Source organism: Propithecus coquereli, unplaced genomic scaffold (genome assembly GCF_000956105.1).
Source record: "Propithecus coquereli isolate 6110/MARCELLA unplaced genomic scaffold, Pcoq_1.0 Scaffold137, whole genome shotgun sequence".
In the NCBI taxonomy this organism is placed as follows: Eukaryota; Metazoa; Chordata; class Mammalia; order Primates; family Indriidae; genus Propithecus; species Propithecus coquereli.
Window position 1 is genome coordinate 4,525,080 of NW_012137969.1, and position 17,204 is coordinate 4,542,283.

Sequence of the window (17,204 nt, forward strand, 5' to 3'; positions counted from 1 at the left end):
AAAGTAGAAAAATAATAGAGAAAATCAATGAAACTACAAATTGGTTCTCTGCAAAAATTAACAAATTTTCAAAACTTTAACCAGGAACAAGAGAGAGCAGACTCAAATTATTAAAATCAAGAATGAATTAGGGGATATCACTACTGACCTTACAGAAATGAAGGATTATAAGCAACGGTAAGCAATTGTATCTCAACAGATTAGATTATTGAAACAATAAGAACAAATTCCTAGAAAGACACAAATGATTGACACTGATTTAAAAAATAAAAAAAATAGAAAAATGGAATAAACCTATAACCAACAAAGAGATAGAATTAGTAATTAACAAAGTTCCACTAAGGAAAGTCCAGGACCAGATGGCTTCACTTAAATAATTAATACCAATTGAGGAAGAAATATTTCCCAAATCATGCTGTGAGGCCATTCTATATTACCCTAATATAAAAATCATACAAAGACACGTAAGAAAAGTAAACACCAGACCTATATCCCTTATAAATATAGATACGAAAATCCTCAACAAAACACTTGCAAACTTAAGCCAGCAACATATAAAAAGGATGATACACTATGACCAACTGTGATTTATCCCAGGAATGCAAGGTGGATTTAACATCTAAACATTAATTTATGTAATATGCCATATTAATAGAATAAAGGACAAACCCCACCTCAATAGACACAGAAAAACCATTTGAAAAAAATCCAACACCTTTTAAGAATAAAAACACTCACCAAACTCAACCAGATAAAGGGCATGTTATTCATTAGCCAAAAGGTAGAAACAACCCAATGCAGAAAAAGGCTCACAGCACAGCCGTGAGGTCACTAGCTATAGAAAGGCCTGCTTCCAACGATGACCCTTGGTTGGCATCTGGGAACTTGACTGGTAAAAATTTCCTTACACTGACATAAAGTTTCCCTAAATTACAAGAGTGACTCACTGTGCCTAAACTGTACAACGTGGTTTATGCCAAACATATGCCTTCCTTCTGGGAGTCTGGAATGTTGGTAGGTGCTTGGCAGAGGATGCCCGTGTGACCAGATCCCAGTAAAAGCCCTGGGCACTGAGTTTCTCAGCAGCATCGACAGTGCGGCCCACAGCTTGTGTTAAGCTCAAGTCTACGGCACCAGCTGTGGCAGACAACAATGCACTCGTGTTCCTACAACTCAGTGGTGGAGGATCAAGTGTGTCTTCTGTGACTCTTGGCAGCTTGCGCCTGACTTTGCCCGTGCACTTTCCCCTTTGTCGACTTTGCTTTGTATTCCTTCACTCTAATAAATTTGAGCCATGAGGATAACCAGATGCTGAGTTTTGTGAGTCCTTCTAGTGAATTGTCAGACTCGTGAGTGGTCTTGGGGATCCCAGACGCAAACCTAAGTGTTCATCAATGGATGAATAGATTTTAAAAATGTGGTATTTCCATACAATGGAATATTTTCAACCATAAAAAGAAATGAGTACTAATATATGTCACAACAGGGATGGGCCTGAAAACATTATGCTGAGTGTAATAAGCCAGGCACAAAAGGCCACATACCATGTGATTCCATTACATGAAATCTCCAGAACAGGCGAATCTATAGAGAAGGAAAGTGGACCAGTGTTGCCAGGGTCTGGGGGAGAAGGAAATTGGAGGTGGCTGGCAATGGTTAGAGGCTTCCTTTTAGAGTGATGGAAGTGTTCCAAAGTTGATCGTGGAGATGGTTGTAAAATATACAACCATCTCTGTGAATATACTAAAAACCATGGAATTGTATACTACAAATGGGAGAATTATATGGTATGTGAATTATAACTCAATAAATCATTTTTTTAATAAAAAAAGATCATGACCAGAGTGGGGCTGGGGGCTGGGTAGGATGCCAGCGTGAATTTGGGAGCCTTTCCAAATCCCCTCAGGGCACTTGGCCTGCGTTCCTTTAGACCCACACAAAGAAAAACACATTTCCCTTCCAAGAAAATAAATGGGCAAATATGTTGAGAAAATACATGTTTATTTCACATGAATGGGGAAATTCTGGACTGAGGGTGGATTTAAAAGCAAACAAAGCTGCTATGGTTTGTATAAGGTTTCTTTGGCCCCATCAAGTCTCATGTGGGATCTAATGAGAAGCGCTTGGGTCACAGGGACAGATCCCTCATGAATGGCTTGGTGCCTTCCATCCTCATGGTAATGACTGAGTTCTCACTCCATTAGTTCCTGAGAGAGCTGGTTGTTAAAAGGAGCCTGGCACCTCCCTCATGTCTCTCTCTCCCTCTCTCTCTCCCCCACCCTCCCCCTCTGCCCTCCTATGGGATCTCTGCAGATGCCAGCTTCCCTTTGCTGTCTGCCACGAGTGGAAGCAGCTTGAGGCCCTTGGCAGAAGCAGATGCTGGTGCCTTGCTTCTTGCAGTCTGCAGAACTGTGAGTCCAATAAACCTCTTTATAAATTACCCAGCCTCATGTATTCCTTTATAGCAACATAAACGGACCAAGACAAAAGCAAAAGAGAACTGATGAAATACACAAGCTGATCACTTGCTAAAAGTGGTTCCAACTCCAGAAAACCATTGTGCTGAGTTAAATAAGCCAGTTGCAAAAGACAATATATTGCATGATCTATTTAGATGAAATGTCCATCATTGGCAAATCTGTAGAGGCAGAAAGTAGATTAGTGGTTGCCAAGGGCTGGGGTTGGCTGTGCAGGGGGTGTGAATGGTTTTGGGGAATTGGAGCATGATGGCTAATTGGTACAGGGTGTCTTTTTGGGGTGATGAAAATGTTCTAAAATTGTGGTGATGGTTGCACAACTCTGAATATACTAAAAACCATCGAATTGTGTACTTCAAATGGGTGAATCACAGGATATGTGAATTATCTCTCAATCCAGCTATTTAAAATGGTGGTTCAAAGCGAATGTTACTATCTGAGCTGGCTCTTCCCAAATGATCTAAGTCCTCTAGGTCCCTCCATTGGGATCCCACGAATATTTAGTGCCTGCAAATCTCCAAAATTCATAAGCTTCAAAGATAGGATGAAGCAAGATTATATAGCAAAGAACTCTCTAGAAAAGAAAGGCCATGCTTTATCCTCCTGATAATCCAGGGAGCACATGATGGCCCAGGCACAGGGATTCTTAGCTGGGTCTCCTGGGATCCTAGGTGGAGTGGTCTATGAAAAGCTTGAGGGGGTCGTAAGTGAAATTCTGCATGTAGGTGGAGGGGTCTACACCTTTTATCAGCTTCCCGAGGGAGCCCATGACCCAAAGGCACTAGGAACCTTGAGGCACACTTGTGGGAACCACAGAGACACCCCTTCGTCCCAGCATGGGAATTGCCGGGCTGGAGCAGGGAAGTTGGGCTCTTGGGCCCTCACTCCCTCAGCCATGTGGCCTGTGGTGCAGCAACCTAGTTCTGGTGGAAAGATGGAGCTTGGAGCCAGACGCTCAGGGCTGCCTCTCAAGTGCTGCTCACTGGTGTGTATCTTGGCAAGACAGTCAAAGAACTCTTTTAGCCTTGGCTGTGTTGTTTATTATATAAGGATCTACCCTAACATTCCATTCAGTTTGGATTCCCTGTTCCCCCTTGTGCCTTCCCCTCCCGACACTCACCTCCCTACCTCCTCCCACCTCTGTGCGAGTGTGTTTGTATTAATGTTCAGGTATGTGTGGGTATGCATGTGTGTATGTTAATATGTGTGTGTTTGTATTTACGTATGTATGTATGTATTGTGTGTCCATGTACGTATATATGTATGTACGTAATATGTATACATGTGTGTGATATGTACTGGTGTTTATGTATATACATACATATGGTGAATGTGTGTTTGTATTTTGGTATGTATGTATGTGTGTCTATGTGTGTGCATGTAGATGTGTGTATTTCATGTAGTGTGTGGTATGTGCATGTGTGTATATGTGTGCATATTTATGTATGTGTGTTTTAGGTATGTATATGTATATACATGTGTGTATTGTTGTCTATGTATTTAGGTATGTATGTGGGCATGTGGGTATGTATGTGAATATATGTGTGTATTTAGGTGTGCATGTATATATGTGTGTGCATATGTGTGTGCGTGTGCATGTGTGTATTTATGTATGCATGTATATGCCTAGCTCAATGCATGGGTGCAGTTAAAAATCCTCATAAATATCAGCTGAGTTTGAATCTCAAAACACTCCATACATGTGAGAGTAGAAACAGACCAAATGCATCTCATTAACCCATTTTGAGAATGCTTTTAAAACAAATAGTTCACCACTTCTATTCAGTGTAGTGCTGGAAGTCCTGGCCAGAGCAATCAGGCAAGAGAAGGAAATAAAGGGCATCCAAATTGGGAAAGAGGAGGTCAAACTCTACCTGTTTGCTGATGATATGATCTTGTATTTAGAAAACTTTAAAAACACCATCAAAAGTCTCCTGGAATTGAAAAATAAATTCAGCAAAGTCTTAGGTTACAGAATCAGCGTACACAAATCAGTAGCATTTCTATATACTAATAATAGTCAAGCGGAAAGTCGAATCAAGAAATCAATACCATTTACAATAGTTACAAAGAAAAGAAAATACCTAAGAATATACTTAACAAAAGAGGTTAAAGACTTTTACAAGGAAAATTACAAAACACTGATGAAAGAAATCTCAAATGACACAAACGAATGAAAAAACATTCCTTGCTCATGGATTGGTAAAATCAATACCATTAAAATGTCCATACTGCCCAAAGTGACTTATGGATTCAATGTAATACGCATCAAAATACCAGCGTCATATTTCACAGATATAGAAAAGATAATCCTAAGCTTCATTTGGAACCAAAAAGAGCCTGAATAGCCAAAGCAATCTTAAGTCAAAAGAACAGATCTGGAGGGATCACATTACTTGACTTCAAATTATACTACAAGGCTATGGTAACCAAAATAGCATGGTACTGGCATAAAAGTAGAGACATAGACCAATGGAACAGAATAGAGAACTCAGAAACAAAACCATCTACCTACAACCAACTGATCTTTGACAAAGCAGACAACAACATACCCTGGGAAAAGGAAGTCCTATTTAATAAATGGTGCTAGGAAAATTGGATAGCCACATGCAGAAAAATGAAACAGGATCCCTATCTCTTGCCACATACAAAAATTAATTCAATCTGGGTTAAAGACTTAAATGTAAGGCATGAAACTATAAAAATTCTAGAAGAAAATGTAAGAAAAACTCTTTTAGACATCAACCTACATAAAGAACTTATGACTAAGACCTGAAAGGCAAATATAGCAACAACAAAAATAAATAAATGGGACTTAATTAAATTTAAAAGCTTCTGCAGAGCAAAGGAAATAATCGACAGAGTGAATAGACAATCTACAGAATGGGAGAAAATATTTGCAAACTGTACATCAGACAAAGCATTGAAATCCAGAATCTACAAGGAACTCAAATAAATCAGGAAGAAAAAAAACACAAATAACCCCACCAAAATGTGGGCAAATTATACAAACAGAAGTTTTTCGAAAGAATATAGACAAATGGCCAAACACATGAAAAAATGCTCAACATAACTAATCATTATGGAAATGCAAATTAAAACTATAATGAGATACCACCTTACCCCTATCAGAATGGCCATTATTAAAAAAGTCAAAAAACAATAGATGCTGGCATGGATGCAGAGAGAAGGGAACATTTATACACTGTTGGTGGGACTGCATATTAGTACAACCTCTATGGAAAACAGTATGGAGATTTCTCAAAGAAATAAATGTAGACCTACCATTCGATCCAGCAATCCCACTGCTGGGTACCTACCCAAAGGAAACGAAGTCACCTTATCAAAAGACACCTGACTCGAATGTTTATCACAGCACAATTCACAATTGCAAAGATGTGGAATCAACTTAAGTGCCCTTCAATTCGTGAGTGGATAAAGAAAATGCGGTGTATATGTGGAGCATACTCAGCCATATCAAGGAATGAAATAATGTCCTTTGCAGAAACGTGGATGGAACTGGAGACCATTATCCTAAGTGAAATGTCTCAGGAATGGAAAACCAAACTCCACATGTTCTCACTAATAAGTGAGATGGGCACACACGAGCACAAGGTGATATAAAGGACATTGGAAACTAAGAAGGGGGAAGGATGGGAAGGTGAGTGTGGGAGAAAAATTTATCTACTGGGTACAATGAATAATATTCTGGTGATGGGCACAGCAAAAGCCCTGACATGCATTATACAAGATATCCATGTAATAAAAACACTTGTACCCCCTTAATTAGTACTTTGAAATTTAAAAAAACAAAAGTGCTCCACCCAATAGTTCAGCATTCATGAATCCAATCCTGCCTGCTCTAGGAGTAGCCATCCATTGCCACCCCTTCCCTAAGTCAGGCTACACAGAGAAGAGTTAAGCTGAGCCCAGGAAACACACGAGGGTCCGGGTGGGCGTGGGCTTCAACGTACACCTGCTGGGCGACCTCAGCCTCTGAACAAGGAGCAGAGTCATTCTACCTCATGGGGCTGGTTGGGCACAAATGCATGACCCATAGTGAGTGCTTAGCACACATGAACTATGACCAGCCCAGCACAGGGAGCCCATGCACACCAACTAACCACCACACCCTGCACGATGCCCATGTTCTCCAAAGAGCAGCGGGCCAGGCCTTGAGGACAGATCCGAGGCAAGTGCCCGTGGCTCTCTTTGCTGACAGATAGAGTCCCGCTTCCTTTCCCGACGTGTTGCTTCGGGTACTCGCAGCCAGAACGAGGTTACTGCTTCCTTATCACAAACAGGCAGGTCAGTTTTACAGGCTTTCACTTGACAGACCTCAATGTTAGACAAATGTACCTTTCTGGACATCTGCACTGCTGCTTGCTGTTTTTGCCAGGCCCATGCTGACAGCCCAGGGTCTTCTGTAAACAGAACACGCGGAGCAAAGCGGGGCCTCATGCGCCCACCTGCTGTCCCTTCTCACTGGGAGTCAGGCATAGCCCACAATGGAAGGGCCATTTCATTGAGCCCCGGGGCTCGATAAGGCCTGAATTTAGGTAAAATGAAGGTGAGACTTGTTTTAGATTAAATATTGATTTAGAGTATGAATGCCAGGAGGTGGGGCAGGCCTACATGGACAGCATGTGGCTCAGCGATTTCAGCCCCCTCGGGCTGGGTCCGTCTGAAACAAAAGTTCATGGCTGATGGGGCGACCTCCACAGTTGCTGCCTCACCATATGTGCCTGTAAATGTAAGACACTGAGACGATGCGCTGGTGGGGAAAGGCCCCTTCCCTGGGGTGCTGAACCCCCTCTTGGAGCCCCTGTGGCTGCCTCCCTGGTTAAAGTCCCCTCGGGTGGTGCCGCGGCCTCACCTGTGAGACACGTTCCTCTCTGGAACCACTCAACACCTAGACCCAGAGTAGGCCCGAGGTGGGCAGGCCCATGGGTCCTGGGCACGGCTGGAGCTGATGCTCCCACAGGGGCGTGATCTCCCGGGTCCAAGTCTGAGCTCTCCCTGTCCTGGTGAGCAACCCGGCACTGCCATGTATAAATCACCTCTCCAGTGCCAGCAGGAGAGTGGGGAGCTCCTCAGGCAGGGGGCAGGGCGCAGGCGGGGAAGCAATAGGCAGGGACAGGAGTGAGGAGATGCCCTCCCTGGTAGGGGCTCCCATTTCCCATCACTCTTGCGGGCTTAGGCCTCCGCCCCTTTAACTGGGGTCTGGGGACCACCAAGCTTTATGGTAACCTCTATGCTTATCTCTGAAAGTAAAGTGGAGAGAGTGGGCTTCCAGGGCGAAGTCCACTTCGGGCGAGTTACTGATCTTGCTCGCTGCTGCCGTCTGTAAAAGGTGGTCTAGCACCAGCCACCTCCAGGACTAACAGGTGAAGCAAGGGCTGGTGTCCAGCCGTGCACAGCCTGCAGGGCACCCCTGGCAGAGGGTGCCAGCCTTGCCTCTCTTACTCTAGCCCTGGGACTTAAGAATGGCAACCTGCTCCTCCACGAGTCAGTGCGAGGTCTGATGGGCCCAAAGTGGGCTGAGGGTCTGGACCTGGGCTCTTTTACTCTGTTCTCATCTCCAAAGAGGAGCCATCTGTCACCAGCTCTGCCTACCTCACAGGGCTGCTGTGAGACGCCAATAAGACAAGATATTTAATAGTCTGAGGAAGCAGAAGGCTCCCTATAAAGCAGGGAATGGTGGTTGCTGCCCAACAGAAAGCGCAGGCACTGACCTCAGATTCTGACGCATCCACCGTCTTCTCCTTGAGATTCACACTCTCCGTCAGCACAGCGCCGTTGTACTTGTTGCAGATGTCCTCATCTGAGTAGTGCAGACCGCCGGGGCTTGGCCGGGGTGGGGACCTAGGATGGGGACCATTGCCACAAGTTACCCTCTGGGAAAAAGGCATCCTCCCCAGAGGCCCCTAACCTGCCATCTGGCCTTTATCACACCAGGACGAGGGGAAATCCACAGCCTTTAATACCATTTTGGCAACTGATGCAAAAAATCGCAAGCACCGAATGCCAGGTATCTGGGATTCAACAGCCCCCATTCATCGGGGGCCTGGCTGTGCGAGGCTGGGGGTACCGGGCAGTGAGCTGGTTTGCACCTGGGGAGGCCAAGAGACACCCAAGCACAAGAACACCAGGAGGTCAGGGTCAGCTGGAGGCCCGGGGTGCTTGGGGCTCGCAGGATGGGCAGTGGGAGGGGAGCGCATTAGGCAGAGATGAGGAAGAAGCCATGGAGATGGGCTGATCTCTGTCTGGGGAGGTTTGCCCCAGGCCTGGTCTCCTGCTCTGATGGGGGCCCAGGACCCTGGCTGGGCCAGGTGGGAGGAGGAGCTTCGAGAGTGTTAATTCTTTGTGGTGGGCAGAATTCTACAATGGCCCATCACTGCCCGCCCCATATCACCCCTTCCCCTTGAGTAGGATGGGGCCTGTAGTGTCTTCTGACCAGTGGAATATGGGGGGGCATCATTGTCTTGATCAGTTGTTATATGGAAAGAATGGGGGGCTGCTACTCCCAACACTCCCATGATCACATGACATTATCTGAGATCCCTTCTTGGCTGACTGGAGACAGAGATGTTCCTGCTGGCCTTGTAGAAGAAACAGCATGTTGGGAATGGCCCCTAGAGAGGACCCCATAGCAAGGCATCATGAGTGGCCTCCAGAACCTGAGAGTGGTCTCCAGCCAACAGCTGGGAAGAAGCCAGGGCCCTTGGTCATGTGACCTTGAGGAAATGCATCCTGCCAGCAGCATGAACCAGCTTGGGAGAGGATTCTTGCCCAGTGGCGCCACCAGATGAGAACACGGCCTGACCAATGCCTGGATTCAGCCCTCTGAGACCTTGAGCAGAGGACCCAGCTAAGCTGTGGCCAGATTCCTGACCCATGCTGCTTTAAGCTGCTAAACTGTGGTCATTTGTCATGAAGCCATAGGAAGTGAATGCGCTCTTTAGCTCCCAACTCCTTGGTGACTATCATCTTGTAGTTGAGTAGAAGCCCAGCTTCTATTTTTCAGATGAAAAAAATTATAACTTGGGGAGAAAATCCAAGCACAAAATTGTGTAATTTTTTTTTTTTTTTTAAACAGAGTCTCACTCTGTTGCCTGGGCTAGAGTGCTGAGGCATCAGCCTAGCTCACAGCAAACCTCAAACTCCTGGGCTCAAGTGACCCTCCTGCCTCAGCCTCCTGAGTAGCTGGGACTACAGGCATGTGCCACCATGCCCGGCTAATCTTTTCTATATATATATTTTTAGTTGTCCAGATAATTTCTTTCTATTTTTAGTAGAGACGGGGTCTCACTCTTGCTCAGGCTGGTCTCGAACTGCTGACCTTGAGCGATCCACCCGCCTCGGCCTCCCAGAGAGCTAGGATTACAGGCGTGAGCCACCACGCCCGGCCTAAATTGTGTAATTTTTAAATCAGCAGGGTTGAGTGCCCCCCACGGCCCCTAAGGATGCGCAGGATCCATCAGTGAGAGTGGGGCAGTGGGCGCTGCTGGTGCACTCACAGGCACGTCCGGGACCCCCGCAGCCCGGAACAAGCCCTCCCTCGTGCTGCGAGGAGTGCAGAGCCCAGTGGTGGCTGCAGATGGAGTGTCTTTTCATCCCCCAGTGGGAAAAGTAACCCCTGGAGATCACAGGAGGAGAAGCTGCTGGCAGAGACTGCAGTGGGAAGACTGGAAGTGAAGGTCTCGAGAGCAGGCCCTGCCTCCCTCCGGGGCTGCAAGCCTGTTTCTCAGGAAAGGCCTAGTGAAGGCCTGAGGGGCCTTTTTTTCCCCTCCACCTCAAAGACAGTTTATTTTTGGAAAGATTCCATTTCTCATCTAACCATTTGGATAAATCTTTTTATCTAAGGAGCTAAAGTGGTGCCTTCCCACCATGGAAATTGGAACCACAACATACGCACTAGAGAGATATAAATCAACCACATCCTTACTTTAAAGACATTTTGGAGATGATGCTGGGGGCTTAATTCCCATAGGGTCCCACCAAGCCCCAGGGCCTCAGCCCTCCTTGGAGCCCTGACGAACATTCAGATCCATTCCCCAGCAGGGAACTTGTCCTTCAATCACATTTGGGGTCCCAGTGCCAGCACTGAAGAAAAACCCCGGGAAAGGGTCAGTCTTCCTTTCTGTCTTGGTTTCATTCTGTCCTTGGCTCTTAGCAGGTTCAGGATGGTTTGCACCTGACCCCGTTGGGAAGTTCAGGACCTTGACTGAAGCCAGTCGACGTGGATGAACAAACCAAACCAAACAGCCCCTTGTCCATGGGAAACGTGCAGCCGCAGAACAGCTATGCTGAGAACATGCGTCAGACCACCCAGAGGTCATGGTCAGTGTTCCCGGCAGCCGGCTAAGTGAGGAGGCAGCGGTCAGTTCTGGATGTGGGAATGCATGTTTACAGATGTGGCCCGAGCACTTTAGAGACAACCACTTACACGCGTTTGAGGGTGAAGTGTGTGCAGGTGGCCACAGGGCCACGCCCACCACCTTCCCAGATGTGGTGGCCCCACGGACTCAGGAAGCAGCACCGGCTCGTGTGGGCTCAGGGAGCCTGGAGAGGGAAGGAGTCATGCAGGCTGGCTTCTGACCTGCCACCCTGCTCTGCCCACGGTGCTCTACAGCCCCCTGAAGTGGCTCCAACACTTCCTGGCCTGGGGGAGGCTCACAGCCCGTCCACTGCCCAAGAGCTCTTCTGTAGAAAGGACTTTCTTGGATTGTGCCAAATCCACCTCCCTATAAAATCTGCACCATCGATCACAATGAAGTCTCCGGGAGACACACATAGACCTTGGTTCTGCTGATATAAGACACGTGTATGTTCCCTGTTAGGGACCCCTTGGGGAAACCTCTTTGTGTTTTGAGACCCTCCAACTTCACCCTGAAATGATTTTTTTTCCTAGGAAGCAGATGAACTTAAATTGGAGCATTATCTATCCTTGGGCAATGTGCTTCAAGACTGTGAGTGTTTCTTCTCAAGACAGAAGAGATAATTGCGGCAAGGGAGCATATAATATTTTAAAATTCTCTGTGACAAGTTCCCCTTGGTCTTGAAATTATGTGTGGTTGCCTTTTCATGTTTCTTTTACACAACGGGAAAAACTAGCATCTTAGGAGACAAATGAGATGAAAGACATGACCAGAGGTCACCACTGGCTTCCAGCTCCCGCCCTAAGGACAGCAGCGCAGGTGGTGGCAGCCGGCTCTGCTCTGGGCTGACCGCCTGGTGCTGCTGGCAGAGGGTCAGCTGCAGGCGCCTGGGTGATCTGCCTCGCTCAACAAATGAGCATCCTCAGCACCATGAAATGTCCTGAGACTCCCAAACTCGGGTGAGGATGGGAGAAGCACAGCGATGTTGGGGTGTTGTTGGCCACTGTGCGTTACAATCAAGGGAAACAGAAACCTTTTAGCCTATCTGAGTTTTGACGATAATTCCACATCCTCGCAATTAAAAGTACCCAAGGAAGGCACGGTTGAGGGAGAAGACGCATCTCCAATGCTGGTGGCCCCAGGAGGCCCCCGAGCTGTCTATTCTCCAGGTAGAGCATCCTCAGGTGTTTTGATGTTTTCCTTCCAGACTCCCAAGAGCCCTCACCAATCCCAGCCCTTCTCCATGGTCAAGAGTGCTCAACCAGAAGAGGATATTCTACAAATCAAAAGGAAAATCAAGGTTATCCCTTCTTTTTCTTTTTTAGGAAGGCTTACTTCCTGCTGAAGTTAGGAAAAGGACAAAAAGGTAAAAGGCTTTGGCAGTGAAGATCATGCCTATTTCACTCACATTCACATGTGACATGGTGATCTGCGTCATTACAGGAAGACTTGGAATACATGAAGTGATGAAAATTACAACAGCCCTCCATGTGAGGACACCAGAGTGAGCCACTGCAGCCCAGGGTGACGCCCCTGTGAACTAGGAACTCCCAATCCAGGAGAACAGCCAGTGGACACGGGAGGCCAGCAGGCAGGTGTTAGGTGTCCCAGGGCACTTCCCACACACCTGAGATCCCACCCTCTTTTTATATCTCCAGAAACGTGCTGAAAACATCTCCAACCACTCTGCCAATCCTGTTCCTCCTGGAGTCAGTGCTGCCCATGGTGGGTTTAGAATCGTGCCCGTCAGTTATTCCTGAAACCACACAGTAGGATTCAGGAGGTACCAGTGGGTGTGGGGCTGGCTCAGGCCCCGGGCAGACACCGCACACTCTGGCTGCAGCCGCAGCCCCCCTACCTGGCCCCGTTCTTCTTCGAGAAGGTGCTCTTGACATGGAGGTGGCGGCTGTTGAGCTCCAAGGCAGCAAATCCTCCGTTATCCAGGGTCACAGACTCCTCCATGGTGGAGACGCTCTTACCTAAGGCCCAACCAGGAATTGAGCACAAAGCCGTGTTAGTGCGCCCACTGCGGCAGCACCAAGCCACCCGGGGCCAGGGACAGGAGCTCCCAATTTTGGCTACACGTGAGACCCACGTCAGCTCGCAAGGCAGTTAGAGCCGAGCTGGGGAGAAAAGCTATGCACTGATTATGGCGTTGGGGCAAAATGACAATATTAGCATTTCAGTGTTTATTTTGCCTGATGACAAAATACCAGCATTCTTGCCAGCATTTTATGAAAATGTGCTCAGAATGCATAAACTTTTTAAAAGTCAGGGAAATTAAATATTTAATAAATTTCAAAATAAATTCACAACCGTACAACAAAACAGAAAGTAAAGAGTAAATTTATAGAAATGTGCTAGCTAAAGAAAGGGTTCAGGGTTTCCTTCTGAGGCGATAAAAATGTTCTAAACTTGACTGTGGTAGCCATTGCGCATATCTATGAATTAACCACTGAGTTGCACATTTTAAAAAAAGAATAAATTTACGAACACATATCAAAGCATATTTTGAAATATACTAGCAGATCAAATGAATAAAAATAAAATTATGAGAAACCAAACAACACGTAAAAATTTCCAACGCTACCCACCTGATCTGCCGGCTAAGCCCGAGTCCTCACCTTCTCAGCCCAGTCTGTGCCCCGACCCGCATCACCACGGATCCCTTGCGCCCTCCCCAACATGGGCTCACACTGAGCGTGCCCCTCCTTCCCTCGGTGCCTTCCCACCTGCTGTTCCCTCTGCCTGGAAGCCCCTTCCCCCAGCTCACCCCTTCCCTCAGGTCACAGCTCAAATGCCCTGAGGCAGAGGGACCCTCCCCGGGCCGCCCAGAGCAACGCCCTTCTCTTGCCTAAGTGCGCTGACATTTCTAAACCCCAAGGGGTTCCTCCCTGCTGGGGCCTGGCACCCCTTCTGCACACCTGAACGCTTTACTGGTGTGCAACAGACGAAGCTGCTGGGACACAGAGCAGAGAGCGGGAGACAGCTTGCCCGCGAGGGGACTTGGGCTGAGGAGAGAGAGCAGGTGGGAACCAGCATCAGAAAGGAAGTCAGGCGAGGGTGGGTGGCTGAGGAGGGCAGGCAGGGCGGGGCGTCGAGTGATGCTGTGTAGCAAAGGTTTATGTTTTGCATGTCTCCTGGGCAGGAAGGGAACATTCTGGTAGGCCAGTTTTTCTTTATCCTAGGCTTCAATTATGATGTTAAATTAATACTCCAGGGTAAGGCTGAGTATCAGAAGCTGCAGGTCAGATCTGTCTTTTCAAGTCTGTTTTCCAGATGGAAAAGGAGAGTGAAAAGTGGAGAGATTTTCCGTGCGCCAGACACAGGATTCTGTAATAGCATTAGCTCAGTAAAATGACATGCCATTCATACATTGTAAATCCCATGGGAATAAAATCTGATTTACGAACACTTGTTAGAAGTGAATTTATACAGAAAAAAATAAATCCTTTCTTTGAGGGATGAATTGCTTAGCGTTACAAAAGCAAATGGCGGGGAGCTTTAGGTGCCTGGTTTTATTAACCCCTTCGGCACAAGGACAGTGGGATGGAGGGCCGGGTTGGGAATCTGCTCAGTCATCTCCTCGCCCCAGAGGCCTGACATGGGATCCTCTTTAAGAACACCTCACCAGGGACTCTTTTCTAAAAAGGGACCACAGACGAGCTGATGGGAGAACCCCCAGTGAGGGAGCTGGGCTCAGAAAGAGGGAGAACCCACAATGAGGGTGCTGGGCTCAGAAAGAGGCCCCGGCCCTGCCAATGTGGCGATCCCAGAGAACTGTCCAGATTCTTGGGCTCTGCTGCTGCTTCGGCAGATACCATGCGGGATAAAAACAGGCCACAGTCTAGAGCTCAGTTATGTTCTGGTTATGCAAAGAAGTGTCTCACTGGTAATTATGAGCATTTTTTAAAAACTGAGGATAGTAAAATGCACAAAGTACACTAATCGTAAGGGTCTGGGGTGATGTTTTTGCCAATGCATCGAGGTGTGGAGAGCATTTTCAGCGCCCGTAGGTGCCTTTGTGCACCTTCCCTGTTCATGCTTCTCCACCAAGAGGCAACCTCGATTCTGCCCCCTGGAAACACCCATTTTTTGGGCTGTTCCTGCCCTTCCTGTAAAGGACGCTACCGCGTGTGCTTTCTGCGGCTGGCCTGCCTCACATCCATCTGTTCTTTTCCCTAATGATGGCCCTTCACTCAGCAATGGATGTTTCTAGACGGAATGCCCACCCGTGCCTGGTGTGGAGCTTGTGTCGGAAACACCACAGTGAACCGGTCTCGGAGGGCTCAGAGCCAGGCCATGGACAAAGGCAAGGTACAAGCTCAAGAGTATGAGAGGCTGGGCCACGGGACATCTCTGTAGCTCCCCGCAAGCCACACCAAACTATCTGAGATGTGGCCGGTTCACTCTGTTCACAAGGCTGACTAGTACAATATTTCATCGGCTTAATGCTTTACGCTTTCTAACCATATAACAAAATACAATTGCACTTGGGCAAAGGGACAGAGGGGGACTGAGGCTCAGAGAGGCTGGATCATTGCAGGGCCTTCTCCAGGATGCACAGCTAGCCCAGGGCGGGCTGGGCTGGCACCTGGGGCCCCGAGGTCTAGAGCTCTTGCCTTGCTACACCTTGCTACCTCTGAGGACAGTTTGTTGCATCTATTTTATCACCAACAGGCAGATGAAACGGAAAAGTGGGTGCTGGCATGGCAGATCCAGGAGAGAAAAATAAACGTCAACATTTTAGCTCAAGGCTGCCCAGGGCACTTCGGGAGCGTCGCACCTGTGCTGCAGCTCTTGTACTTCTTGCTCTGCCCGTGCAGGACCAGGGCGAACACCACGAGCAGGACGACGATCAGGCTGGACAGCGCCATCACCAGGAGGAACCACCACTCCTCGTAGAACGGGGCTTCCGCTTGAGCTGAGGACAAGACACAAACACAGGGAGACGTGTGACAGCAGCTCTTCCCGTGAACGAGGCGTGGGGAGGAGGGACGTACTGGGTGAACCCGCGTCACAGGAGAGAGGAAACCACCCTCCAGCGGGACGAGGCTCAGGAGCCCCAGGCCCCAGCAGCTCCGAGAAGCCATTTTCCATCTCTCTACAGAACCAGGCCCTGGCTCCTCTGCCCTCGGACCCCGCCCCGGAGACGTCTGTGTCCTGGACCTTGCCCTCGCCTTGCCCATCAAAGCCACCCACCATGCTTATTTTCTCCTAATTTCAGCTGCTTAAAAACGCTGCCTGAGGGAGAGAGGAAGGAACACAAGGTGCGCGGACGTCCTTCTCTCCCTGGTGCTGGGACTTCTCCCCAGACAGCGCTTGCCTGCGCCACTGCCCCCACTTCCCACTGTTCTGCCTCTTCCTGTCTCCCCCAGATCTGTTCTTTAGTTGCCACCCGAGAGATCTTCCCAAGATGCAAATAAGTCGCCCCCTCTCCAAATCCTTCAGGGGCTCCCGTCAGCTCCAGGCTACGGTCTGAGCCCACGAAGGCCCCAGGAGCTGACCCCGCCCGTGCCAAGCACTGGGTCCCACCTGTACCCGGTAGGAACCTCGCACTGCCAGTGCCGGCTGGGTGTGTGTGTCTGCCCGCTGTCGCCTGCCCACAGGTCACCAGCCCCAGGAGGCCGGGGCAACACTGAGCTCAACTATTGGCCCATCTCTAGATATGTTTTTGAGAAATGAACAGAAAAGGTTTCATTTAAAAGCTGCTCTGAGGCCGGGCGCGGTGGCTCACGCCTGTAATCCTAGCACTCTGGGAGGCCGAGGCGGGTGGATTGTTTGAGCTCAGGAGTTCGAAACCAGCCTGAGCAAGAGCGAGACCCCGTCTCTACCAAAAATAGAAAGAAATTAATCGGACAACTAAAAAAAAAAAGAAAAAATTAGCCGGGCCTGGTGGCGCATGCCTGTAGTCCCAGCTACTTGGGAGGCTGAGGCAGGAGGATTGCTTGAGCCCAGGAGTTTGAGGTTGCTGTGAGCTAGGCTGACCCCATGGCACTCACTCTAGCCAGGGCAACAAAGTGAGACTCTGTCTCAAAAAAAAAAAAAAAAATAAAATAAATAAATAAAAGCTGCTCTGAAGAAGGCTACTCTTCTTCCTTATGTTTTCTTCTGTTTACTAAGAACAGAAAAGTGAGAAATTGTTTCTCAGTAGGTGCTAGATGGTGCTGGGGTCTCTCTGGCAGGGAGGCTGGTTCTGCGGCCCCGGGAGCCAGGAAACACAAGCCTCTCACAGGCAGAGCCCATGGCCTGCCTCCCAGCTGCCAACCCACGGAAAACACAGCTACCTTCCGCTGAGATCTCACTGGAGAATGAAAAATGTGCCCACACTGGGAATAACAAGGAG

General features: G+C 48.2%; 1 protein-coding gene across 1 annotated transcript in view; it reads right to left on the bottom strand.

Moving 5' to 3' along the window:
• SDK1 (sidekick cell adhesion molecule 1) overlaps positions 1 to 17,204 on the bottom strand; it is a 595,735-nt gene that overhangs the window by 12,374 nt on the left and 566,157 nt on the right. Inside the window, exons 42-44 of the mRNA XM_012638907.1 lie at positions 15,645 to 15,782; positions 12,717 to 12,837; positions 8,213 to 8,342 (exon numbers count right to left, since the gene is read on the bottom strand). Coding sequence (XP_012494361.1) covers positions 8,213 to 8,342; positions 12,717 to 12,837; positions 15,645 to 15,782 — 389 coding nt within the window. The remainder of the gene's footprint in view (positions 1 to 8,212; positions 8,343 to 12,716; positions 12,838 to 15,644; positions 15,783 to 17,204) is intronic.